This window comes from Pelophylax lessonae (assembly GCF_965119305.1).
Source record: "Pelophylax lessonae genome assembly, chromosome: 3".
NCBI classification, from domain to species: domain Eukaryota; kingdom Metazoa; phylum Chordata; class Amphibia; order Anura; family Ranidae; genus Pelophylax; species Pelophylax lessonae.
In genome coordinates, this window is record NC_138770.1 from 196930044 (window position 1) to 196957647 (window position 27604).

A 27604-nucleotide genomic window follows, 5' to 3' on the forward strand; every position below is an offset into this window, starting at 1 on the left:
AACGTGATTCGGCTGAAGGTCGCAGGTCTGTGGACACTTCCTCTGCGGCAAGATTGTCTATATCAGGGTCCTATCTTCCATCCTGCTTTACAGTCGATGGCTTTAATGGCTTGGCTGTTGAGAGCAAGGTGTTAAAGGACAGGGGTTTGTCTGATTCTGTGATCCCTACCTTACTCAAGGCTAGGAAGTCCTCTTCTCAGAAGATTTCTCATTGTGCGTGGAAAGCGTACATTGCTTGGTGCGAATCGCTTAAGCTGCATCCTAGATCCTTTGCTATCAGCAGGATCCTGACCTTTCTACAGAAAGGGGTTGACCAATGTTTGGTGTTAGGCACTCTTAAGTGTTCAGATCTCGGCATTGGCTGTGTACTTCCAATGCCCTTTGGCTACGCACTCTTTGATTTTTATGTTTCTTCAGGGGGTTCGCCATTTGGCTCCCACCAGGAGGTCTCCGTTACCTCCTTGGGACCTTAATTTTGGTTCCATCGGTTCTTCAGAAATCTCTTTTCGAGAACATAAGACACTTTTTTCCTTGCTCGCCTTGGCACAGAAAGTTGCCTTTTTGGTGGCTATGACCTCTGTGCGCAGGGTTTCTGAACTAGCTTTATCTTGCCGCTCTCCTTATCTGGTAATACACAGGGATAAGGTAGTGTTACCGCCTAATCTGTCATTTCTTCCTAAGGTGGTTTCAGACTTCCATCTGAACGAAGACATAGTGCTTGCATCACTCTGTCCGAAACCTTCACATCCGAAGTAAATTGCATTGCTTGGCTGTGGTTCGGGCGATACGGGTGTATATGGAAACTACTGAGTCCTTTCGTAAATTGGACTCTGAATACAGATGGACCCCGTAAGGGTAAGGCTGCGTCTGCATCAGATAGACAGACGGTGGTAAAGGCATATTCTCTTAAGAGCAAGGTTCCTCCTTTCCCTGTCACGGCTCACTCGCGTTGAGTGCCTCTTGGGCTTTCTGCCATCAGTCGTCAGTGATGCAGGTTTGCAAGGCGGCCACTTGGTTGTCTGTACATACGTTCACCAAGTTTTACAGAGTTGATGTGTCCTTTGGCCGCAAGGTTTTGCAGGCCGCCATTTAAGGGGCAGTCTACTTTTCCTTCTCCTTTATGGTTTTGCTACAATTGAGCCCCAGTTGTTGCTTGTTGGGCGCCATGTTGTATAGTTGGCTATGTTAGCTGTGGGAATTGCATTATTTTAAGTTTCTCCTTTCCCCACCCCTCAGTGGTTACTGCTTTTGGACGTCCCATCCATCTGATTTAAAGCAGCAGCTACGTCCGTCGGACGAAAGAGAAAATGTTTTTTTTTTTTACTTACCATAAAATCCATTTTTCTCAGTCTGACGGACGTAGCTCCTACCCCTCCTTTTCTCTGAAGAGTTGGGTCTTGGTTATTATTCACTGCTTGCAACTAAACTGAAGATGCAACGTTGAGTCCAGGGGTAAAAACCCAGGGACCCCAGCCCCCTGGGTGTGTCAAAGCCTTTGGCTCTACCTGGTCACTCCTAGTGGGAGGGGCTTATTACCCATCCGTCTATGATTTAAAGCAGCAGCTACGTTCGATGGACTCATAAATGGATTTTGCGGTAAGTAAAAAAAATCAAATTTTTCAGCACCCTATCTCATTTACACTGATAAAACTGTAAATCCTAATTGAAATGGTCAGAAAGGACAATTTACTTGTGTTTCCCATATTGATCAATTATTTTTTTTCAACTTTTATTCTAAAGCACTATAAACAAGAAGAAATGTAAAGTCAGCAATTTTTGCTTGTTCTGTTTTTTTTTTTTTTTTTTTGTTTTTTTTTTATTATTTTATTAAGGCCAGGCATTTACTTTTCTGTCTGTGTGCTGCAGGTCCCTTCAGATCTCATGGACAAAGAGTTTCAGCCTATTTTAAAAGAGGAGCCCCTACTACCATTGGCACTTGTTCCATTCACTGAGGAAGAGCAGGTGGGTTCTTAACAAACTGACAAGCCTACTACATATATATGCAATATAACAGATGTTGACTTGGTGGCTTGTATCTTCAAAAAAGCAGTAAGGTCTTATGGGGTTTTGTCTTTGGGGTTTAGCCAACTGAGCTTACAGTGGCCTGTTAGAAGGTATCTTGTTAGTTCTAAAGTGACACACTTTACAAAAAAAAGTTTTTTGAGAGAAAACAGTTGGGAAAATATTTGATCTCCTGCATAGTTTGTAAGTTTGCCCACTTACATAGAAATGAAGGGTCTATAATTTGTATCGTAGGTCTATTTTAAATGATCGAGACAGAATATCAACCAAAAATCCAGAAAAATACATAATACAAATGTTAAATTGGAGTTGCAGTTCAGTGAGTAAAATAAGTATTTGATCCCCAAGCAAAACATGACTTCGTACGTAGTGGAGAAACCCTTGTTGGCAAGTACAGAGTAAGAAGTTTCTTCTAGTTACCAGATTTGCACTCATCTCAGGAGGGATTTTTGGTCCACTCTTTACAGATCGTCTGTAAATCCTTCAGGTTTCTTAAATGTTGCCTGGCAACTTAGGCTCCATGTACACGGGACGTTAGAAAAAACGCGCTGCAAAGCTAGTTCTGACGCCGGGAAAAAGCAGCTGTTAAACGTGCTTTCAGTAGCTTTTTCCATTGGCGTTATTGCACGTTTGGCCACGTTGCTTTTAGCAGCGTTTTTTCTGCCTCCATTCAAAATCAATGGTTCCCTATGGGAGCCTATTGATTTGAATGGAAGGCGCACCGCAAGTCGGATCAGGATGATCCAACTTGCGGTGCGACTTGCTCTGTGAGAATCTTGAGGGGGAACTCCACGCCAAAATGGGAATTAAAACTGTGCAGGTTCCAAACCAGGCCCTTCGTGTCTGGTATGGAATTTGAGGGTAGCCCCACGCTGAAAAAAATGACGTGGGGTCCCCCCCCAAAATCCATACCAGACCCTTCTCCGAGCATGCAGCCCGGTGGGGGAGGGGACGAGCGAGCGGCCCCATCCCCCCTCGACCATACCAGGCCACATGCCCTCAACATGGGGGGGGGGGGCGTGTTGGTGCTTTGGAGCAGGGGGAGCTCTGCACCCCCCACCCCAAAGCACCTTGCCCCTATGTTGATGAGGACAAGGGCCTCATCCCCACAACCCTGGCCGGTGGTTGTGGGGGTCTGCGGGCAGGGGGCTTCTCGGTATCTGGAAGCCCCCTTTAATAAGGGTGGCCACCCCAGATCCCGGACCCCCTCCCTATGTGAATGGGTATGGGGTACCTGGTTCATGGCATGGTAACTGTCCCTGTCCTGGAGGGTTTTAGGGTGGACGTGTGGGCCCTTCCATGGGATGGTTGGTTCCCCTCCTTCCGGTTAGGAACCCCCCCCTCATCCGTCTGGTGGACCCTGTTCATTTATGCTTGGGCTGTGGGGTGGTTTTGCTGCTCCTGGGGTGGGGGCAGAGTTCTGTGCTGGCGATTGGGGGGGGGGGTGGCGGGCTTGCGTGCGCTGTAGGGGAGGGGCCCCCTTCCTGCCTGCCTGTGCCATTTTCTGAGGCTTAGGGATCCCTCCTGGGTGCCGCGTGTACCCGCCATTTTCTTGTCGCCCATGTGCTCAATGCATAGCGGCCATGTTTGTGTAGTCTGGTGGCCATTTTGCGGTTTGCCATTGAAAATAGCGGTGGCCATGACAAGAGCCCTATGGGTGTTGATTATGGAGGTGGGAGCCCATTCTTATCCCCTGGTGCTGATGATGACTCCTGGATCTTTTACTTCCTGATCGCTGCACGTGGAGTGCAGTTTATCCTGGTGGCTGCAGATGCCTGTTTTCTGCTGGGTGGTGAGTCTGGTGGGGTCCTCTCCCTCTCTGCTGAGGATCGATTGGTGCTCTGTTACTGATGACCGGGTGGTGCAGTGTTTTTACACCTTTTTTTGTGGGGTCCCCCTATTGACTCATGGAATCCTTGGAGCACATTTCCCCACCTGATCTCCTCTGAGGCTGCGGGGCCCTCTGGGTCTCAACCATCCATCTATGCACTGATGGCGGTCCTGGAGTCTTTTGTGTGCCGGATGGAGGTGGTTTTTGGGCGACGGCCTATTAAATATCGCCGCCCGCCTTCCCCCTGCCTCATCAGTCTCCTCAGATCCTGACTCTGATTCGGCCGCCCCTGACATGGGTCACTGTGCTGGATCTGCGATCATGCGCCCTGAGTTTTCAGATAGGGAGAATGATTCCTCCACTCTTGTAGTCGTGCATGAAAAGGCACTGATGGATGCACTGATTGTATCTGTGCGTGAGACCTTAAAGATGGAGGACGCAGCTGAAGCTGCAACGGAGGCATCAGTTCCCTTTGGCACTCACAAGCCATCCAGAGCGGCAAAGGTGTTTCCTTTCCCCTCTTATTTTGACAGAATTGTGGTCCCCTAAGTGTTTTGCTATACGGTACCCCTATGAGGAGTCCCTTTAAAAAGTGGACTGTTCCACCGGTGATGGTCCCTCAGGTTTCCAGATTGAACAAGGCAACCATGCTTCTGGTTGAAGTCTCTGGCATTTTTAGGATCCGGCTGACAGGAAGGTGGAGGCTGTGGCCTGTAATATGTCCACTGGCTGGTTCGGCATTGAGGCCTGTATTCGCCATTGCCCTGGTGTTGCAAACTCTGACCGAGTGGGGTAAGCTTTTACGCCGTGACATGGAGGGGGAGCAGCTCCCCCCTGCCTTTGCTGAGCTGGCGGACCAGTTGGTCCAGGAGCTGTAGTTTAACGGTGATGCGACTCTTTTAGTTGCTAGACTCTGTGTTGGCAGTGGTCCTTCGAAGTATTTTTTGTCTCAAATGCTGGTCTGCAGTGCAAACTTCCAAAAAGGCCTTGACTGACTTTTCAAGTCGATTGCCTGTTTGGAGCTATCCTGGATGACATGGTTAAGGGTCTCACGGGGGGGGGGGGGGGGGGGAGAGAGAGAGTACTTTTCTTCTGCAGGCTAGTAAGGGGAGGGACCCTCATCATAGATGTGGGCCATCTTTCTCGGCTCATACGTTTTTTTTGTTTTGTCCCTCAGGGGCGACTGACAAGGGATCAAAGCCTTTCAGGGCCTCCTCTGAAGGATCCAAGCGAACTTGGTCTGGCAAGTCGAGAGCGGGCTTCTCCAGACCCGCGCACAAAGCTCTTTCAGCACGAAGGTGCGCCCTCATCCATATCAGGGAGGGGAGGGCGCTTTGCTGTTTTTTGGGACCCGTGGACTTCCCTGGTACAAGACAAGTTGGTTCACAAAGTCATACGGTCCAGCTACAAGGTAGAATTTCGTTCTTACCCTCTGGAAAGGTCCTTTCCTTCCAACTTGCACCTGTCCCCAGACCGCACACCAGGTCTTTTTGGGGCTGTGCAGGACCTGTTACTTCAAGGGGGGATTGTCCCAGTTCTGACATCGGAACTTTGGCAGGGATTTTACTCAAACCTTTGAACAGTTGCCAGACCTCAAGGCGCTGAACTGCTTTATATGGGTACAGAAGTTAAGAAGGGGGGGTCACCAGCGCTTTCTCCGCTGCCGTTGGAGAGGAGCATTATCAGTTTGTGAAGTTACCCTTTGGTCCCGCCTCCACTCTTCAGGTCTTCACAGAAGGGTTTGCCCAGGTGCTAGCATTGTTAGGCCAGCGGTGGATCGCGGTACTGGGCTACCTGGATGACCTCCTTCTGCAAGCAGAGTCTCTGCTCTCTTGGAAAACCTGGAGATCACCATATGAACTTTGAGGGAGTTCGGCTGGTTTCTGAATTTTCAGAAGTCTGCGCTGGTTCCATCCACAAAGCTGAACTATCTGGGTCTGACTTAGCCAGAGTGCTTTTTCCTCTGGACAAACTCCAGAAACTGCAGGCTGCAATTAGTCTCCTGCTGTCCAGCTGAAGGCCATCCCTCCGAACTTGCATTAGGGTGCTGGGCCTGATGGTGTCTACCTTCGGGGTGGTTCAGTTAGCAGTTCCATTCGAGGCCCCTACAAAGGGATATTCTGGAAAATGGGGCACAAATCCACAATATCTGGACAACCCGATCCGGGGAATGAAAGAGTCCCCCGATATGGTGGCTTAGTTCTCCAACGCTTCGGCTGGGCAAATCCTTCCTCTCCTTGTGTTGGACAGTGGTCACCATGGATACCAGCCTGTCCGGGTAGGGAGACATACTTGGAAAAAACAATGCATTGCTCAGGGGGTCTGGACACCGGAAGAATCCAGACTACCGATCAATGTCTTGGAACTCTGAGTGATCAGACTGTGCCTGGAACATTGGACAGATCGTCTTCAGGGATGTCGAGTGCGCATTCATTCGGACAGTGCCACGGTCGTGGCTTGTGTAACTCACCAGGGGGGCGCAGGAAGTGTCCTGGTGGCTCTGGAGGTAGCCGGCATTCTAAGGAGGGCAGAACTTTTCTTTCCAGGCCTCTCGCTGTACACATTCCCAGGGTGGAAAACTGGCAGCCGGATTACCTCAGTCGGCAGGTGTTGAACCAAGTGGAGTGGTCCCTTTATTCGGAGGTGTTTTATCAGTTGTCTCCAGTGGGGCATCCCGGAGATGGATCTGTTAGGGTTTCGGCTCAATAGAAAGGTGCAGAGGTTTGTGGCTCACATGATCCTCTGGCAGACGCCACAGATGTGCTGGTGGCCCGTGGGGTCAGTTTCTGATTTACGCCTTCCCTCCTCTCAAGCTTCTGCCAGAACTTTTAAGCAGGATCGAGGCAGTAGGTATTCTGGTCATCTTAGTGGCCCTGGACTGGCCTCGTTGTGCTTGGTACCCCGATCTGGTGCTGCTGGTCGCCGACGTTCCTTGAAGCTTCCTTTCAGGGAGGATCTGCAGTCCCAAGGGCCACACTTCCATCCTGCTTTACAGTCACTGGCTTTAACGGCTTGGCTGTTGAACGGCAGCTGCTGAAGGATAGAGGTTTTTCTGAGTCAGTGATTCAATGCTGGTAAAAGCTAGGCAGATCTACCATTGTACGTGGAAGACTTGCATCGCTTGGTGCGACTCTTAGGGTTCATCCTCGCTCTTTTTCGGTGACTTGGATCTTGATCTTCCTTCAACGGGGGGTTTAGCAGAAACTGGCCTTGAGTACTATCAAGGGCCTGGTGTCAGCCTTGGCAGTCTTCTTTTAACGGTCCTTGGCCACACACTCCCTGCTGCCTACTTTCTTCAGGGAGTTCGGCACTTCGCTCCTCCAGTGCGGTCTCTGTTGCCGCCTTGGAACCTCATTTGAATGAAGACATTGTGTTGCCTTCCCTGTGTCCCAGGCCAAAACATCCAAAGGAAATTGCTGTGGTCTGGGCGATTTAGGGTGTACCTAGCAGCTACGGAGTCTTTTAGGAAATCAGACTCCCTATTTGTGCTCATGGATAGGCCTCGAAAAGGGTTGTCTGCTTCCTCTGTGACGGTTTCCAGATGCATCAGGCCTTTCTCTTGTGTCCTCCTGACAGTCGCCGCCCACTCATACAGTCTGCACTTCTGGGTATTGGTCTTATCCACAGGAGTAAGCTAGGCATAAGATTTTGTTAGAAAACATTCACAAAACCTTTGTATAGACACACCTACAGGGGGCTGTCCCTCTGGTCCAATACCCCCAGCTAGCAGCATTCCCAAATCCGTTTGTCTTTGCCTAGCATAGGAGTAGGCTGGCTTTTCCCTGGCTGGGGCTGCAGTCTCAGCCTTTTTACTTCTAATTATTTTTTCTCTGAGTGATTTTTCTTTACAATGATAGCTTTTATTTTGTTCGGCTTCGGAAGACTACAGCGTTTGCCGAGCTGGTAACTGCACTGGCTATCCTAGGGCCTTATGGAATCCCAGCCTGCCATCAAGCGTTAGCAGGCTATGCGTACGCCCAGGCCTCGCAAACGACCATGTCCCTGTCCTCAGGGACGAGCCTGCGAAGTGGCTACTTCGCTGGGATGTCTCAACTGCGGTACGCCGCCTGTTGCTAGCGTCCTTTTCGGGTGACGGCACCACCACCCAGAGTGAGAGGCTTCCTGTCGCAGAGCGGTACCCACGTTTCGATGGACCGGTGAGTACCATGCTACCCCTCTGTATATAGCATTGTCTGTCGGGGTGTGTATGTGGGCCCTCTGTTTATGGGGATGGCAGTGCACGTGAATCTGTAATATCCCCCTCATGTCTGTCAGTGTGGTCCCTGTGTGTTCCTTCCCGGTCCCTGCGGGGGCGCTATGGCGGTTCCACCGCTGTGTGGGTGGTTGCGGGGGTCCCTGATGTCCCTGAGGTGCTTCGGCAACGTTTTGGGGGTACAGACATGGTGTGTGTGGGCCGCAATAGGTGTAAAACTGCGGGGCCGCCATTTTAGGTGTGGGCAGGCTGTTTGGCCTATTGTGAGGGCAGCAGCCATTTTCTGCAATTCTGTTGGCGCCATATTTAGTGTGGGCACTATGTTCTTTATGTGAACAGTGGCCATTTTCCCAGAGCCTTCTCCATAGACTTGTATTGGCAACCATTTTCTTGTGGCTCAGAGCTGTGTTCTGCCTCTAGTGGCGTGAGGTCACTTCCTTTCTTCTCGCATGCAGATCGAGCTGGCAGCGTGTGGCAAGTATAAGCACACTTTTAGTGGATTTTATGGTGTTTCCTGGGCTGCATTCCTGCTGGCATTCATTCCTTTGCAGTTTTTAGTAGCACAGGCTTAGTTCCTCATTGCGGTGCATTTGCGGTGGGAACCGCGGTAATCGCCGATTTAAAGGACCAGCACCATTTAAATTCTGAAGTGCTATGATGGAGTCCCAGGATAGCAATATCCCCCCTGCTCTGGTGGAGGGTTCAGGTACCCCTGACTCCTCTGCTATAGTCTCACTTACTGCTGCGCTTGCGACTTTAGCGTCCAAGGTGGATTTGTTAATGTCTGACCGGGCTTCTAGGAAAAGGCCCAGGTTTTCTGTTTTCTGATTCAGAGCCAGATATGGTTGCCACGGACAGTGTACCCCCTGAGGGGTCTCGGTCCTCTTGGTCGGATGTGGAGGAGGAGGATTCCAACTCCAGTTCAGCAAGAGAACGCGCTGCAATGTCTGTGCTTATTAGCTCTGTGAAAGACACACTAAATTTAGATGAGCCCCACCTGTCGGGTAAGCGGTCTTCCTTTGGGACCCGCAAAGCCCAGAAGTCGGGTCAGGCCCCGCTGAGTTTCACGAGACCGTGAATGACCAATGGCGCAATTTAAAGCCCAATTTTGTGGTGCCCAAGCGATTTCAGTACCGTTATCCTTTTGCGGCTCCGGTGGATTTGCGCTGGACTGTGGCTCCTAAGGTGGACCACACTTTGTCCAGGTTAAATAAAGCCACTTTAATGCCTGCAGAGGATTCTCCGCTGTTTAAAGACCTGGCGGATTGGCGGGTGGAGACTCTTACCCGCCACATCTACATGGTAGCGGGTTCCTTAATAAAACCCGTGTTTGCTTCCGTAATGGTCTCCCAGGCTGTTGGGGAGTGGGCCAAGGTGCTTAATCGCACTCTTATTGCTGACTCCGCCCCTCCTGCTACTCTGGTGGTGGATCAAATTATTCAGGCTGTTTTATACCTGTGTGATGTGACCTTAGATGAGGCCCCTTTAGTCCCATGTCTGTCTGCAGTTGCAGTGACGATTTGTCGCATTGTTTGGTTGAAAAGCTGGTTGGCCGACCAGTCTTCCAAGAAGACTGTGTCTGACATCCCTTAAGCAGGGGGGAGTCTTTTTGGGGACTCTCTGGATGAACTGGTGAAGGGGGTTACTGGGGGTAAGAGCATGCTGCTGCCCCAGGTGTCCAGGGGAAGATCCTTCCGCGGTAAGTGGGGCCCTTCATTTAAACCCAACCAGGGGTCCTTTCGTGCCTTCAAGGCACAAGACAAGGGTAAGTCCTTCAAGGCCTCTGGTGGCCAGAAGAAGCCTTGGGCAGGCAAGTCTAAAGCCGCCCACACAGGCACGGCGGCCCAATCTGCCTCGACCTGAAGGGGCGCCCACACCCATTTCAGGGGTGGGGGGACGTCTGCGCTGTTTTCCTGAACCTTGGCTGGCCAAGATTCAGGACAGGTGGGTTCAAGAACTCATTCGGTCAGGGTACAAGATTGCGTTTCGATCACGCCCAACAGACAGATTCTTTCCCTCAAATCTTCATTTGACCCCAGATAGTTTCCGAGATCTCCAGCGGGCGGTTCAGGATCTCCTCGCCCAGGGGGTGGTTGTCCCATTGCCACATCGGGACAGATTTCGGGGTTTTTACTCAAATCTATTCACAGTGGCCCAGAAAAGAGGGCAAGGTGTGTCCAATTCTGGACTTAAAGTTTCTGAACCGCTTTGTGCGGGTCCATAAATTCCAGAGGAGTCCCTCCGGTCGGTGGTGGCATCCCTGAGTCCAGGGGATTTCCTAGCTTCCATCGACCTCAAGGATGCGTATCTACATATTCCTTTATACGAGGGTCATCAGAGGTACCTCCGATTCGCAATTGCGGAGGAGCACTATCAGTTCGTGGCTTTGCATTTCGGCCTTGCTTCTGCTCCAAGGGTTTTTACCAAAGTGTTGGGTCCTGTTCTAGCCTTGTTGCGGGTACAGGGGATTGCCATCCTGGGGTACCTGGACGATCTCCTTTTTAAAGTCAAGATCCAGTGGCACTCTGTTGCGCGATCTGTCAACCATGGTTCAGACGCTCCAGGAGTTGGGGTGGACCATCAATTTTCAGAAGTCGACTTTGTCCCCTTCTCTTCGTCTCCCTTACCTGGGGATAATTCTGGACTCCGACCAGGCGAAGGTCTTTCTTCCGGGCACCGGACTCTGCAGGACGAGGTCAAGTCCCTCAGGGACAACTAGTTCTCTTCGCTCCGGACCTGCATGCGGTCCCTGGGCTTGATGGTGTCGGCTTTCGAGGCGGTACCATTTGCACAGTTCCAAACATGATCTCTGCAAGTGGAGATTCTGACCAGGTAGGACAGGCATCCTCACTCCTTGGAAAGGAGGATCTCTTTGAGCCCCCAAGTCAGATTGGATCTTCTGTGGTGGCTCCAGTCTCCAGCTCTGAAGGAAGGAAAATCCTTTCGACCGTTGCTATGGACTGTGGTAACCACGGACGCCAGCCTCTCAGGCTGGGCTTGCGTTCTGGGCAATTTGTCTGCCCAGGGCACTTGGTTGGAGGGGGAGTCCTCCCTTTCCGATAAGTGTCTTGGAACTGCGAGCAATCAGGCTTTGTTTGCTCCGTTGGTCGGATTGTCTTCAGGGCCGCCCTGTGCGTGTGCAGACGTACAACGCAACTGCGGTGACTTACATCAATCACCAAGGGGGCACCAGGAGTTCCCGGGCGGCCAAGGAAGTGGCCGAGACGCAGGTCCCGGCTATTTCGGCAGTTCACATTCCAGGTGGGGAGAACTGGCAGGCAGACTATCTAAGTTGCCAGACCCTTGACCAGGGGGAATGGTCCCTGCACCCGGAGGTGTTTCGGATGCTGTGTCCGCGGTGGCGATCCCCGCCGGATGTGGATCTGTTCGCGTCTCGGCTAAACAAGGTGGGAAGGTTTGTGGCAAGAACACACGACCCTCTGGCTGACGCCTCAGACGTGTTGGTAGTGCCTTGGAATCGGTATCGCCTGATTTATGCCTTTCCCCCGATTCAGTTGTTGTCATGGTTCCTTCGCAGGTTGGTCTCAGAACCGAGGTTGGTGATTCTAGTGGCCCCAGACTGGCCTTGCCAGTCTTGGTACGCGGACATCATGCAACTGGTCGTCGAGCCTCCCTGGCGGCTCCCACTACAAGACTATCTTCTGTCTCGGGCCGATCTTCCATCCTGCTTTACAGTCGCTGGCTTTGACGGCTGGCTGTTGAAAGCCAGGTTTTGAGAGACAGGGGTCTCTTGTCAGCGGTCATTCCTACCTTACTCAAGGCTAGGAAGGCCTCGTCCAGTAAGATTTATTATCGTACCTGGAAGGCTTATTTCGCCTGGTGTGAATCCCAGGGGTTCCATCCTCGCTCCTTTTCGGTGGCGAGGGTGTTGGCTTTCCTGCAAACTGGTGTGGAGCAGCGTCTGGCGCTGACCACTATTAAGGGCCAGTTATCTTCGCTGGCCATTCTTTTTCAACGCCCTCTGGCATAGAATTCCTTGATCCACACTTTCATTCAAGGGGTGCGTCCCCCTAGGAGGGCACCCTTGCCTCCTTGGGACCTGAATTTGGTTTTGTCCGTTTTGCAACATCCTCCCTTTGACAACATCTGGGAGATTCCTCTGCTGGTGCTGTCACGGAAAGTTGCCTTTCTGGTGGCGATCACATCTGCTCATAGAGTGTCGGAGTTGGCGGCCCTGTCGTGCCGCTCCCCCTATCTGGTTGTTCATTTTGCGACCTCATCAGTCCTTTCTTCCGAAAGTGGTTTCGGATTTCCATCTCAACGTGGACATTGTCTTGCTTTCGCCGTGTGCGAAGCCTAAGCATCCTAGGGAGTTTGCCTTGCATTCCTTGGATGTGTTGAGGGCGATCAGGGTTTACCTGTCGTCTACTGAATCCTTCAGAAAGTCGGATTCTCTTTTTGTCCTTCCTGAGGGACCTCGGAAGGGTACGGCTGCATCTGCGGCAACCATTTCCAAATGAATCAGACAGACATTGTACAGGCCTATTCGATTAGGGATCAGGTTCCACCTTTCCCTGTCACGGCGCACTCTACCAGAGCGGTTAGTGCGTCTTGGGCCTTCCGCCATCAGGCGTCCGTCTCCCAGGTGTGCAAAGCGGCGACCTGGTCGCCCGTGCATACCTTTACTAAATTTTACAAACTTGATGTTCTGGCATCGGCAGAGGCCTCTTTTGGCCGCAAAGTTCTGAGTGCGGCAGTGCCTTAGGGGAGACATGATGGTTTTTAGCCTGATCTGTTGGGGTTTTTTTTCCCCCTTGGTTATTTTGCTTTCCTGGGTTCGTTCGCTCCTGTTGAGCTTTCCTGTTACCCAGTGTTTACCTTTCTGGTTCAGAAAATGTTCTTTTCTCTGATCTGGGTGCTGTGTTGCCTTTTTGACGGTTACGTTTCCCACCCCTCACATCTACACTGCTTTGGGACGTCCCAGAAGTGCAGACTGTATGAGTGGGCGGCGACTGTCAGAGAACGTCAGAGAAAATAGAATTTTATGTAAGCACTTACTGTAAAAATCTTTTCTCTAAATGCTCTGACAGTCGCCGCCCCCCACCCCTCTTTTGGGGTTCATGGATCTCTATACTGCTTGCTACCAAACTGATTTGGAAATGCTGCTAGCTGGGGGTATTGGACCAGAGGGACAGCCCCCTGTAGGTGTGTCTATAAAAGGTTTTGTGAATGTTTTTCTAACAAAATCTTATGCCTAGCTTACTCCTGTGGATAAGACCAATACCCAGAAGTGCAGACTGGCGACTGTCAGAGGACTCAAAGAATTTTACGGTAAGTTCTTACAAAAAATTTAATTTTTCCCCCCAAGGGTCAGGTTCCTCCTTTCAGTGTCAAGGTGCACTCTACTCGGGCGCTTGGTGCCTCCTAGGCCTTCTGCCATCAGGCGTCAGTGATGCAGGTTTGCAAGGCAGCCACCTAGTCGTCGGTGCACACTTTCACAAAGTTCTATAAAGTGGATGTGTTGGCATCTGCGGCGGCTTCCTTTGGCCGCAAGATTTTGCACACTGCTGTTTAGAGGACCTGGTCCTCTTTAAGGGTGTACTGTTCTTTTCAGGTGGGCTCCAGTTGTTTTGGTTGGCTATAGCTAAGCCTTGGAAATTTGTTTTGCTGTTTCCACCCCTCACGTTTAACACTGCTTTGGGACGTCCCATTGGTTAACATCAAGAGCTGTATCCGTCAATGAATGAAAGAGCAAATGGGATTTTTCACCTACCGTAAAATCCATTTCTTTTATGTTCATTGACAGATACAGCACCCACCCCTGTGTGGAGTTGTAATTCTTCTGATACTGTTTGTGCCTATAGCAGAGAGGGGGAGTATACCCCCTGTGACTGCCCATAGCATAGCCAAACTTTTTTTCTGCCTAGTGTCCTACTCCTTTAGGGCGCAGTATAACCCGATGGTTAAGATCACGAGCTGTGTCCCTTAGTGAACATCAGAGAAATGGACTTTACGGTAAGTCATCCCATTTTCTTTTCGTACATCACGGGACACAGAGCCATAAATCATAACATATGGGTTATATAGAGAAAGAAGATTGTAGCTATTGCTATCAGAGATGGACTTTCTCGGCACAGCAGTCAACACAAGTATTGTAAAAAAATATATAATTTTATTGAGAATACATTAAAAAGATGTACATATAGCAAAGATAGATACAAAGAATATATATATAATAAGTATAGGTTCAATAAAAAACAGATCATAACATCAGATATGATATCATAAATGACCCTCAGTCACCGGTAAATTGAAATGGTAATTTTGTATACACCGGATACCCAATCCAAGATTGTAGTGGGCACTGGTGTATGTCCGGAGTTAGAGGGATTCATTGTCGTGCACATAACCTCTACATGTTTCACGTATACATTAACGCTTCTTCAGGAGGATGTGATAGGGAAAGAGATCTTTTAGTATGTGAGATCAATATCTGGTGTATGAGTTCCAATAAGCAGACCGTTACGGTATATACTAGAAACTTTGTTTAATCAATTAAAATTAAAGTGCTGATAAGGGTAGGTCTCCAAAGCTAGATATGCATTTTTAATTAGGGACCATTCAAGTATAAAAGAGGTAGTCCAATTTGTATCGACAAAGCGACAAACAATGATGGTGTGTAGCATACACCTATCCCGTTCTGTAGCTAAATAATACAACCAATCCCGCACTGCTCAAAGTATTAGGTAGTGTATGGCCATTTGAGTATATATCAATAGTTTCATGGAGAACGCTGTTCCACCATAGAAATGTTCACGGCGCAAAAAGTTGCAGCCGTGACACTTCAATGTAGCAATGTGTAGCAGAGAGACGGGTACGTTCCTCAGCAGTCATAGCAGCCATATATACATATGGGTTATATAGCCATTTTTTCGGTGAAGGACACTGGCCACCAATCAAAGTATGCCCCCCTATATAACCCCTCCCACAGTTTTTTTTGCCAGTGTCTAAAGGTGATGGTCACTGTGGAGAGTCTCTCCACATTTCTCTTGAAAGAAGAAAGAAGATATGCTACATACCCCGATCAAAGATCTTTGAATCTAAGGGGTTAGCTATCAGATCCATCTAAAACATTCAATGGACTAAAAAGATGGTACCTAAGCCTCATCTAACAGCTACGAGGTTTTGCCTTTAATGCTGTCCTTTTTAGGTGCTGGACCCGGATATCCGGAGCCTTGGAATACCAAGCCCCAAAGGTGCTCTGTACAGAGTGCTCTACACGTCCAAGGCCATGGCCCCCCTCTAAAACGAGGTGACCCAGTGTTTTAAGGTCTCCAAGACCTAGCTCCCTGTGATGGGTGAAGGTTGGATTCCGGTTTCAAAACCGAAAACCTCCAGCAGGACTGGTGAGTCAATTTTAAGATATTTACATACAGCAAACCTTGGAAGGTAAAAATTGCTGGCATAATTGCAGATTATAAATATTGAATGCACTGTTCCCTTTAAAAAGATGACTGAGCCTGATTGCCATGCGAGTCTCTGCATGAGACTGTGGATGTTAAAGCCAAAATACATCTTGTTAAGCATTATTTCTGTTTGTTTTTCTGACACACTGTTTTCACCCTGGGCTGATCACCTGGAAGGTATCAGCTGTGACAAACCAATGTGTGCATGAGACTGTGGATGTTAAGCTATGCAAAATGCATCTTGTTGAAAGCTCTGGCTTTTCCTTAGGGATTAATGTTCTATTTATATCAATTGTGATTATATGAGCTTGTGCAGTTGTGGGATGATGCAAAGTTTGTTTAAGCATTATTTCTTTGCCTATTATCACATTGTTTTCTTGCCCTGGGCTGATCACCTTTCGGGCTGATCACCTGAAAGGTATCAGCTGTGACAAACAAAATTCAACCTAAGCTGTTTTTGCTTTGGCGCATAACCACTAGGCTTGTGACGGTATCAGATTTTCATGCTGCGATTAATTGATTAAGGTTTTGCCACGGTATACGGTATTATCACGGTATTCTATTATTAAATTTAAATTATTAAATTTCCACCTCACTTCAATTTCATTGCTGAATTTAGGGGCTTTGGTTCACTTATGCACATTATTATATAGTCAGTCAGTACAGACTCTGAACCAGGCCTAAAATAGGTCATCAAGCAGTGTCTGGCCTAACTGGTGATAACTGGTCCTGGCGCTCGGCTCCGATCCGATGGCCTGGTCATTAAGAGGGCAAATCCTTGTGGTCAAGAAGTGGTTAAACCTGAAGGAGGTGTTGTTTATAAATGACTTTACTATTGCTTTAGGCCTGGTTCACATGTATGCGGGTTGGTGGTTCACATGTATGCAGGTTGGCGGCCCACAATTGCACAGGCATAGCAATCCATTGATTTGAACGGGCTGCTATGCCCTCATTTTCCGCAGAAAAAAGGTGCATGCAGCATTTTTTTTAAATTTATTGTCCTTGAAATCCATCCTGCTTTTGCACCATGCGACTAACCTGCAGTTCCTGCTCTGGCAAGCTTTCTGCATTTTTTGTAGACACTGCTTGATGGCTATATAATAATGTAATGTGGGCTGCTATGCGTGTGTGTGTATATATATATATATATATATATATATATATATATATATAATATATATTTAATATATATTTATTAGAGCTGCACGATTCTGGCCAAAATGAGAATCACGATTTTTTAGCTTGGAATAAAGATCACGATTCTCTCACGATTCTCTGTGTAACAAAAAAAAAAAAATTGGGATAACTTTACTGCGTTTTTTTTTTTTTTTTTTTATTCATTAAAGTCTAATCATTGCGTTTGAAAGACTGCTGCGCAAATACAGTGTGACATAAAATATTACAACAATCGCCATTTTATTCTGTAGGGTCTCTGCTAAAAAAATATATAAAATGTTTGGGGGTTCTAAGTACTTTTCTAGCAAAAAAAAAACTGATTTTAACTTGCAAGCAGCAAGTGTCAGAAAAAGATCCAGTCTTTAAGAGGTTAAACTTCCTTTCTCCCTGGCAGAGGGAAGGAAAAGATACAAATGTAATCATTTTTGTTTATAGTTAGGAGACTTTGCTGATAGGCATTAGCTGTGTGAGTGAATGAGTCATCCAGCTCACTGAAATGTATCAATTCACAAGTCAGGCAGACTTGACAGAGAAACTCGGTATTTTAAAAATGCCACAATAACAATACCGTGGCTATGCAATACCGCGATATATCGAATTACCGAAAACCGGCATATGTCTAATAACCACCCACATGTTTGTTTCCTCCCTTGATAGCGTGTCTGTGGCGAAGGCCTATTCGTGCGCGAAAATTTTCACATAGCATGCCACACATGTGCAGTACAGCATAAATGGGCGCGATTTAGAAAACTGTTTTGTTTCCAACATGCACTAACACTCTGCTGAGGCTGAAGCGGGACACAGCAGCAGCAGCTGGGTGGCTTGAGTCACTGTGGGTGTATGTTTACTGGCACAAACAGGTCTTGTATCTTGGGATAATCAGTGTTTGTGTGCAATAACTGTATAAGCTTGGCACAAGCCTTTGGTACACCGAAGTTAGTACCTTAAGTTTATCTTGCTATAAAGCAGCCTGCCCCAAAGAGGGCGGGGGGTTGCACAGTTGGAAGGGGCACTGCGATGCCACTGTCAGGCCTTGAAGGTCCTAGCCGTGCTTCCTCTGTGTCCACTCCCCCTGAACAGCCAGAGACGACAAGCTAATCTGAGCCATTAATTTTCAGGCATAGTAGCTACCCCAGGTGCTTCTGCCGCAACCTACATCACGAAGGACAATTTGGCATAGGCATTAGCCAGTCTTGAGGGTAAGATTGCTGACATGATTGCAACATCACTTAGAGGGAAGAAACGTGATAGATCCTCCTCAACTGAGCCACCCCCTGAATTCAGTTCAGGTTTAGGCAGAGGATGTGGAAGTAGCTAATGACCCTATAGTAGGTCAAGCTGAGGTTTCCACTTCTGGGGAGTCAGAGTATGTTACTACCTGGTGAAAAGGAAGAGCACGCATTCTTTTAAGATCCCCCAACACTCATACTACCAGTGCTTCTAATTCCACATGGGGGCGACGGCCTAATCCATCTGGGACTGGAAACCAAGCCTTCAGGGCAGAGTCAGTAAAAGCCCTGGGCCCAGAGATCAGCCAAGTCTTTCTCTAAGCCTACTGTGTGAAGGGGTGCCCCCACTCAGGTGAGGGGAAGGCTGCTGCAGTTCTCAAAGGTTTGAGTGAAATACCTCCACCATTTTGGAGGTGTACAAACTGGAATTTTGGATGTTCCCGTATCCTTGGTTTATAGGTCAAGTATACTGACAGATCCCCTAAAAAGGTCTCTTTTTGGCATTGGACCAGCTGAGGGCTCAAAGAGTGATAATGGAGGTTCCAGAGAAAGAAAGAAAGGTTCAGGGGTGTTTACTCAAACCTGTTCATAATCCCCAAACCAAGTGGGTATATGAGACCTATTCTGGATCTCAAAACTCTAAAACCAGTTTCTTAATATTCGTACTTTCCGTATGGCATCAAATCGTAAAGTCATCCTCCCTGCAGGGAGAGAAATTTCTAGCATCCATAGACATCAAGGAATGCATATCTTCATGTACCTAAATTGCAGGCTCAGCAAAGGGTTTCTATGCTTTGCAATAGAAAATCCTCACTGTTCAGTTTGTGGTCCTGCCCTTCGGATTAGCCACAGCTCCAAGAGTGTTCACAAAGATCCTAGCTCGAGTATTGGCTGTTGTAAGATCTCGAGGGATATCCGTAATGGGTTATCCGGACGATCTATTACTAATAGATTGATCGGCTTTAAGCCGAAATGTCCTCCAGACAGTACAGTTCCTAGAACGTCTGGGTTGGATACTGAAATTAGCAAAGTCAGCATTACAGCTGGTCCAGCGTCTGGAATATCTGGGTCATCTTGTGGACACGGTACAGGCAAAGATATTCTTGCCAAAAAGAAGGGTCACAAACCTGAAGGATCTGGTTCGGTCCGTAGTAAGGCTGAGATATCTTTGCGTGATGTTACTAGGGAATTCCCTATGCTCAATTCCATGCCAGATCCTTACAGAACGACATTCTGTCTACATGGACCGAAAGGGTTCAATCTCTGGACTGGTCCATGTCTCTGGTACCAAGAGTATGTCGGTCTGAATTGGGAGCTAGTCTGAATTGGTTGTTGAGAAGGGGAAATCCTTTCTTCCAGCGACCTGGAAAGTGGTGACTACAGATGCCAGTCTCTCTGGCTGGGTAGCGAAGGAAGCCACTGTCCAGAGGAAATGGTCTTGGGTGGAGAGACATCTCCCCATCAACCTTCTGGAAATCCGAGCAGTCAGTCGGGCTTGAAATACTGGACTTCCAGACTTTGGGGTCAACTTGTCAGGGTGAAATCAGACAATGTCACAGCCGTGGCTTATATCAACCATGAAGGAGGCACAAAGTCAGCCTAGAAAAAGGTGGATATCCCCCTATCCTGGGCAGAGATGTTTGTGCCGTGCCTGACAGCAGTTTTTATTCCTAGAATAGAGAACTGGCAGGCAGATTTTTTTGAGCCGTCAGATGTTTCTGGGGGAATGGTCCTTGGATCCCGAGATTTTTCAATCTGCCTACCCTAGACGTAGATCTGTTGGCATCCAGGTTCAACAACAAGTTGAAGAGATGTGTGTCCAGGACCGGAGATCCACTCGCAGCCAGAGTGGATGCTTTGGTGAATCCGTGGGAGGAGTATTCCCTGATTTATTCCTTTCCTCTGGTGTAGCTGATATCTTGTCTGTTGCGCAGGATCCAGCTAGAGGGGAAACCAGTTATTCAGGTAGTCCCAGCATGGCCGAGGGGGGTTTGGTATGCACAGATCCAAGGGTTGGCAGTGACGAGGCCTTAGGTTCTTCCACTGCGTATGGAACTACTCTCTCAAGGTCTGATATTCCTCTCTGCTGTACAGTCTCTAAATTTGACAACTTGGCTATTGAAGCCTTAATCTTGAAGGAGCAGGGTGTATCTGGCCCTGCAGTTGATATGCTGATAAATGCCAGAAAATGGCATCCCCGCAAATATATAATCAGGAGGATTCTAGCTTTCCTTTGAGCAGGGGTGGAAATAAGCCTTGAGCACTAGTAAAGGGCAAAATTCAGTCTTATTTGTATTCTTCCAGGAACCGATCGCTTCCTATTCGTTCAGACTTTTGTCCGGGGAATGTTGCTCCCGCCTGTGTAGCCACCATTGTGTCCTTGGGACTTAAATTTGGTGTTAGCAGTGTTACACAAACAGCCTTTGGAACCTCTGGGGCAGGTCCCCCTGGTTCTTTTGACCAGAAAATTGGTCTTTTTGATTGCGATAACTTCAGCTAAGAAGGGTATCGGAACTAGCAGCTCCTTCTTGTAAAGAGCCATTCTTGATTTTCCATCAAGATGGGGTGATTCTTCATCCACACCCAGGTTGTTTGCCCAGGGTGGTGTCCGCCTTTCATTTGAAGCAGGACATTTTGCTACCTTCTTATTTTCCAGATTCTCTTGATGTAATTCGTGCACTTAAGTTTTGCTTGGAGAAATCAGCTCGGATTCGTAAGACCAAGAGCATGTTTGTGCTGCCAGAAGTGCCCCAGCAAGGAGTTGGCAGCATCTAAGTCTATGATTTCTCATTGGATACGCCAGGTTATTACTCAGGCGTATAGTTTATAAAGGAAGGTTCCACCTTTTCCTGTAAAGGTACATTCTATCAGAGAAGTAGGTTCCTCTTGTGCACATCGTCATCAAGCCTTTATGGCTTAGATTTGCAAGCCCAAGACCTGGTTCGTCGGCGCATACGTTCACGCGTTTCTATCGAGTGGATGTTGGGACCCAGGAGGAATCTGCATTTGGCCGTAGTGTTCTGCTGGTAGCGGTGCAATCCTTTGTGGTCGGATGGCGGTATTTTTGGCGTCCCCCCCCCCCCCTACCCCTCTCCTCAGATGCATTACTTTGGGACATCCCATATGTTATGATTTGTGGCGCTGTTCCATAATGTACAAAAAGAAAATTGATATTTTAATAGACTTACCTGTAAAATCCATTTCTTGAAGTACATCACGGGACACAGAGGTCCCTTTCCTCTTCTATGGGGTCTTTATTGCTTGCTACAAAACTGAGGTACTTCCTGTGTGGGAGGGGTTATATAGGGGGGGGCATCTTTTCTGATTGGTTGCCACTGTCCTTCACCGAAAGGTGGCTAAATAACCCACATGTTATGATTTATGGCTGTGTCCCATGATGTACTTCAAGAAGTGGATTTTACAGGTAAGTCTGGATTAAAAAAATCATTTTTTTTTTTTTTCTTTTTTAACAGACTGTGATTTGAGGAAATTGAATGACACCATAGTAACATTGTGCTACTCTGGTGAAGTGATCAGGATTTTTTTTTTTTTATAACACATTGCTTATAGCAGTGAATTTCATTGCTATAAGCAAGCATTTTACGGAATAAAACTGATTCAGTTTTTGTGATTTAGTTGTGATAGGTTAAAGCTATTCACATGGTACAGATTGGCTGTGATTGATCCTGTCTGTACCATGTGATCACTTTGACCAATCACAGCTAGCAACACAATTGTACACAATAGCATTAAAGGAAGCCATCTATTGTGTATAACTGTCATTTGACATGCTGTGATTGGTCACTGTGGTCACATGGTATCCGTAGCGAGCCAGTTCACTGATCAGTCATCGACTGTGTCCCGTGGACCCAGCCGGTGACAGATTACGCCACTACGTGACCCCTTCGGATAGGGCATCATATGATGTTCAGTCAGGATGGGAAAGCCACTGCCCTGCCATCATTCTGCTATAGGTCGGACGGGAAAGTGTTAATCTGATAACGCACAAACATATGGATTGTCGACTGATGGATGCCTAGACACTTTAAGATTGCTTCCCTTTCTTGCCTTATGCTAGTTACACACCAGAATTTTTATTTTGTTTAACCCAGCTGGTTGTACAGAAAAATGAGGTTGCAGTCATAACTTAGCGATGTTAGTTCGTTAATCTCCCCCACTGGGCTGGTGTGTTCTAAAAGGGGAATGCCCCACCACCCCCCCACCAGAACACACTGATCAGATCTCACGGCCATTGGCTCCAGGCACAAATTGTTGATTTTCCAGCATGCGCGTTTGACAAAAGCTGGTCAGGCTGCTGTACACACTGGCTGAATGTCTGCCAGGTTCTATTGAACCGGCCTATATTCAGCTTGTGTGTACCAGCTTTATGCAGATCAACTATTCTTGATTATATGTTTTCAGGGAGCTCCTTTTTGGGAGGCATGGTTCACATCAGCTGATACTACTTATGAACCGCAACAAAAATTTGTTTGTTTCTTCAATTAATCAGAGTAACTCTAAACCACAGCTCCAAACTCATTTTATTATTTGGACTCCAGGTGTGTAAACTACTGACTCCAATTTGCTTTTGTGAAACTTAGTCTAAAGATTCACTTTTTCCTCCAGCATTGTGAATGTTCAATGAGTGTGTTTTTAATAAAGGCACGTAAAATTAGAATTGTTGTTTGATCAGCTTAAACACATTGTGTTTGTCTCCTATAAAAAAGTGCAGTGCTAAAAAAAAGTACATATAACTGTGCTAATGATAATCAAAAAGGTGCAACCATAGCTCATATGACATGGTGAAGAAATACTAGAAACCAAAGTGAAGCTGAAGTGTTCTCATATCCAAACTCTTCGGTGAAATAAAGGACCCATCACCAATATGAAAGGCATAAGTGCTCACCAGAAGATATGGACCCAGGTACCTTACAGTTAATGGGTCATACAGGCCAGATAATCCTCAGTGGGTCAGTGGCTTGATCATGGATGATGGTCGATCAAATAAATCCATATACTCCTGGGTTATGGTGTCTTGGTCTCATGGCAGCCACCACACCAATATAAAAAGCAAGCAATGTACAGATAGTGTAAAACCGCCTCAAACTGTTTTTCAAATGGCAAAAACACTTAGGACACCTGCAGATAACTAGCATGTAAAACCCGAGTGATTACTAACCGGGAAAAAACTGACGCATTTCGTCGTAGAGGACTTTTTCAAAGGAATTGCTAGTCACATCTATCACTATATATATATATATATATATATATATATATATATATATATATATATATATATATATATATATATATATATATATATAGCCCAAGAAATAATAAAAGGATTGCATCTGTTGACAGCGGTCCTGGAGCCGTGCATCACTATAGAGTTCCAAAATGGCGCCGGCGTGTGGTTCAAGCCTCGGTTTCAAATGAAACCAGGCCTCAAAGTCAGAACATACTGAAAAGATGTGAAACGAGGCTGTTCTCTAAAATCAAAATGGTGCCAATGCGTGGCTCAAGCCTTGGTTTCGATTAAACCAGGCCTCCTTATTGGGATGTATTGAAAAGAGTGTTAAAAAGGGGGCCGTCTCTGTAATCAGCAGGCGGCTCATACAGAACAGGCTGACATTTATTTACCAAGCCTCACTTTAGATCACAATATAATCCTGGTCTGCAATCTTAGTCATCAAAATGGCAAATATATCACCACTCACTGTATATGACCAAATGATCATATGCATATTTAGCTAAATAGATGACAATTTGATAAAAGAAATCCTAATAGGCTCCAGGGCAGATCATACAAGTGACCTAGTGTACAATATAGAGGAGGGATCGATGTGAAATATCGGTCACTCCTCCATTAAAACAGTAGTGTGAATTGAATAACAAGAAAATCTAAAATGTAAAAATGAAGGAGGAAGCTATATACAACAATGAACTATCATTCATCTCGAAGGTGGCATAATTCACATCAGTCCCGAAGGGGCTCTGACCACTATAGAGAAACTGGAAGAAAAAAAGCACTAAACGACCTATGTGCAATAAAGATATAGGAAACAGAGGAAAAGGGAGAGAAAATACAAAATGTGAAAAATTAAATAAGAAAAAAATAAGACTGTAATTAGGTGAGATAAATAAAATTAAAACCCGCGCTGCTGGTGCTAAATGGCTGTGTTAAAATATTAAATTATTATATTGGTGCAGCTGCTGTGCATCTAAGTAAATCTTAGAAGAAATATGTGAAGTAAAAATTAATAGAGCGCTAGCATTTCATAGAAATGTGTAAAAACAATATTGTTGGTGTGTATATATAAATATATAAAAATATGTAGAAACAACCATGTGTTGCAAACAATACAATTCCTAATCGTGATGTATCCAATAAAGTGCAAAGTGATTAATATAAATAATTAAAAATATAAAAATAGGACACCAATATGTATTGCAACAAATTAATAAAACAGTCCTTAGATATTATGTGTCCAAATAAGTGCTCAGGTGCAGCAAACCGATCATTCAAACGGTGCTCAAGTGAGTGGCCAGACCCTCTAGGTTCCCTACTCACCACAGATATGAGTCTCAAACGCTTGATTAGATCAAAGATGGCTTTGGCAACCCAGCTCTTGGTATAGATATTCCAGGATTAAAGATGCCTTATATGGGATCGCTCCGACTGTAGGCTCTGCTTGTTTGTTGACACACAATCTACAGGAAACACCATTTTTGCTTTGGTAAAGCAGGCTGATCACAATGTCTGCATTAAGATTAGGTGACAACCCCCCCCCCCCCCCCCAAAAAAAAAAAAAATTAGTCCACGACTATACCTCAGGGTTAAGATGCATTTATAAAAGCATTGATATCACAATCTATGTTCAAAATCCGAAAGGTGTGTAAGATTTCCAGTAGGTTTCTATGGCTATTTGATATGTAATTTGAACAATGTCATATGTCATATGTTGTAATATATTATGCCAATACGGGAAAATGACCTATTATTTGAATAATATGTACTCACACACTATACCTTGTTAAGATATGGCCATATTTTGTATTCGAGGTTTTGTTTGGAATCTTTTGAATTTTTCAAATTTTTTTTTTTTCATCTTTCTTCTATATCCTTGTTTTTCTTGCTGGAAAATCCTTTTTTCTTTTCAATACAAAAATTATTAAATAAAAAATATCCAGTAGGTTTCTAGATGTGAGATTACTCTCCTGTTGGACCAACAAAGTGATCTATAATCTTCTATAATCTGGTAACTAGCTCCTGTGGGATCTTTGTTACGGCAAATTAAATGTTTGGGAACACTGTGTGGTTTTACCTTTTTTGATATTGGTGATGTGCTCATTGGCTCTCACTGAGAATGACCTAATAGTGTGTCCTACATATTGCTTCATGCAAGGACAAGCAAATAAACAATATTGGTCGTAGCGCAAGTAGAGAAGAATTTGATGTAAAAAATGGAAGTGACCGTAGACTGAAAAGATAAGAATTTTCTCCTCAGAGAAAAATTCCACCTGCAGACGTTACATGTTTTGCAAGGGTAATACCCTATCATATTATGTGGTTAACTTATTATATATGTTATCTTATTATATTGTGTTGGTCTATTGTGACTTAAGCCGGCCATAGACTGTTTGATTCGAACCATGTATGGGCAGGTTGAATGTACCCAAGTTGATTGAGCGATCCACTTGGGTACAACCAGCCTGTCGGATTTTACATGCTCTTATTGCTAGCTGCTATTATAGCCGCTAGCAGTAATCACTGTGACTGCTCCATCTATGGCCGACTTTAGATGATGATCAGATCACATTTTATGGCAAACTACTTGCCACTGTATAGAACAGGACATCTATGTGATTAACCACTTGACCTCCGGAAAGGTTTTACCCTCTTCATTAACAGGCCATTTTTTTGCGATATGGCCCTTTGTTACTTTACCTGGTAATTGCATGGTCGTGCCACCTTGTACCCAAATAAAATTTGTCCGTCCCCCCACAAATAGAGCTTTCTTTTGGTGGTATTTGATTACCTCTGCAATTTTTATTTTTGGCATATAAACAAAAAAGACTGACAATTTTGAAAAAATTTAGGCCAAAATGTATTCTGCTATGTATTTTTTGTAAAAAAAAAAAAAAAAAAAAGTCCCAAAAGCGTATATTGATTAGTTTGCGCTAAAGTTATAACGTCCAAAAACTATGAGATTTTTATTTTTTTTACTAGTAAAGGCAGCGATCAGCAATTTATCAGGACTGCGATATTGCGGCAGACAAATCAGGCACCCAACTGTCACTTTTTGGGAACCAGAGACTTTTTCGTTTCGTGCTTCAGCCAAATTTGTCTGTCCCCCCCACAAATGGAGCTTTCTTTTGGTGGTATTTGATTACCTCTGCAGGATCACCTCCTCCTTTCCCCTCCCCTTCCCTCCTTTCCCCTCCCCTTCCCTCCTTTCCCCTCCCCTTCCCTCCTTTCCCCTCCCCTTCCCTCCTTTCCCCTCCCCTTCCCTCCTTTCCCCTCCCCTTCCCTCCTTTCCCCTCCCCCTTCCCTTCCCTCCTTTCCCTTCCCTCTCCCCTCCCCTTCTCTCCCCCTTCCCTCCTTTCCCCTCCCCTTCCCTCCTTTCCCCTCCCCTTCCCCCTCCTTTTCCCTTTCTCTCCCCTCCTTTTCCCTTTCTCTCCCCTCCTTTTCCCTTTCCCTTCCCTCCCTCCTTTTCCCTTTCTCTCCCCTCCTTTTCCCTTTCTCTCCCCTCCTTTTCCTTTCCCTTCCCTCCCCTCCTTTTCCCTTTCCCTTTCCCTTCCCTCCCCTCCTTTCCCTTCCCTCCCCTCCTTTCCCTTCCCTCCCCTCCTTTTCCCTTCCCTCCCCTCCTTTTCCCTTCCCTCCCCTCCTTTTCCCTTCCCTTCCCTCCCCTCCTTTTCCCTTCCCTCCCCTCCTTTCCCTTCCCTCCCCTCGTTTTCCCTTCCCTCCCCTCGTTTTCCCTTCCCTTTCCCTTCCCTTTCCCTTCCCTCCCCTCCTTTTCCCTTCCATTTCCCTTCCCTCCCCTCCTTTTCCCTTCCCTTTCCCTTCCCTCCCCTCCTTTAACCTTCCCTTTCCCTTCCCTCCCCTCCTTTAACCTTCCCTTTCCCTTCCCTCCCCTCCCCTTTCCCTTCCCTCCCCTCCCCTTTCCCTTCCCTCCCCTCCTTTTCCCTTCCCTCCCCTCCTTTTCCCTTCCCTTTCCCTTCCCTCCCCTCCTTTTCCCTTCCCTTTCCCTTCCCTCCCCTCCTTTTCCCTTCCCTTTCCCTTCCCTCCCCTCCTTTTCCCTTCCCTTTCCCTTCCCTCCCCTCCTTTTCCCTTCCTCCTCCCTTCCCTCCCCTCCTTTTCCCTTCCCTTTCCCTCCCCTCCCCTCCTTTAACCTTCCCTTCCCTTTCCCTTCCCTCCCCTCCTTTAACCTTCCCTTCCCTTTCCCTTCCCTCCCCTCCTTTAACCTTCCCTTCCCTTTCCCTTCCCTCCCCTCCTTTTCCCTTCCCTTTCCCTTCCCTTCCCTTCCCTTCCCTTCCCTTCCCCTCCCCTCCTTTTCCCTTCCCCCCCCCTCCCCTCCTTTTCCCTTCCCTTTCCCTCCCCTCCCCTCCTTTTCCCTTTCCCTTTCCCTCTCCCTTTCCTTCCCTCCCCTCCTTTTCCCTTCCCTCCCCTCCTTTTCCCTTCCCTCCCCTCCTTTTCCCTTCCCTT

The 27604-nt window shown here is 46.8% G+C and overlaps 1 protein-coding gene across 1 annotated transcript in view; it reads left to right on the forward strand.

Annotated features, from left to right (window-relative positions):
* Nucleotides 1-27604, forward strand: part of GIGYF2 (GRB10 interacting GYF protein 2) — a 615584-nt gene that overhangs the window by 111366 nt on the left and 476614 nt on the right. The window contains exon 4 of the mRNA XM_082251280.1: nucleotides 1867-1962. Coding sequence (XP_082107406.1) covers nucleotides 1867-1962 — 96 coding nt within the window. The remainder of the gene's footprint in view (nucleotides 1-1866; nucleotides 1963-27604) is intronic.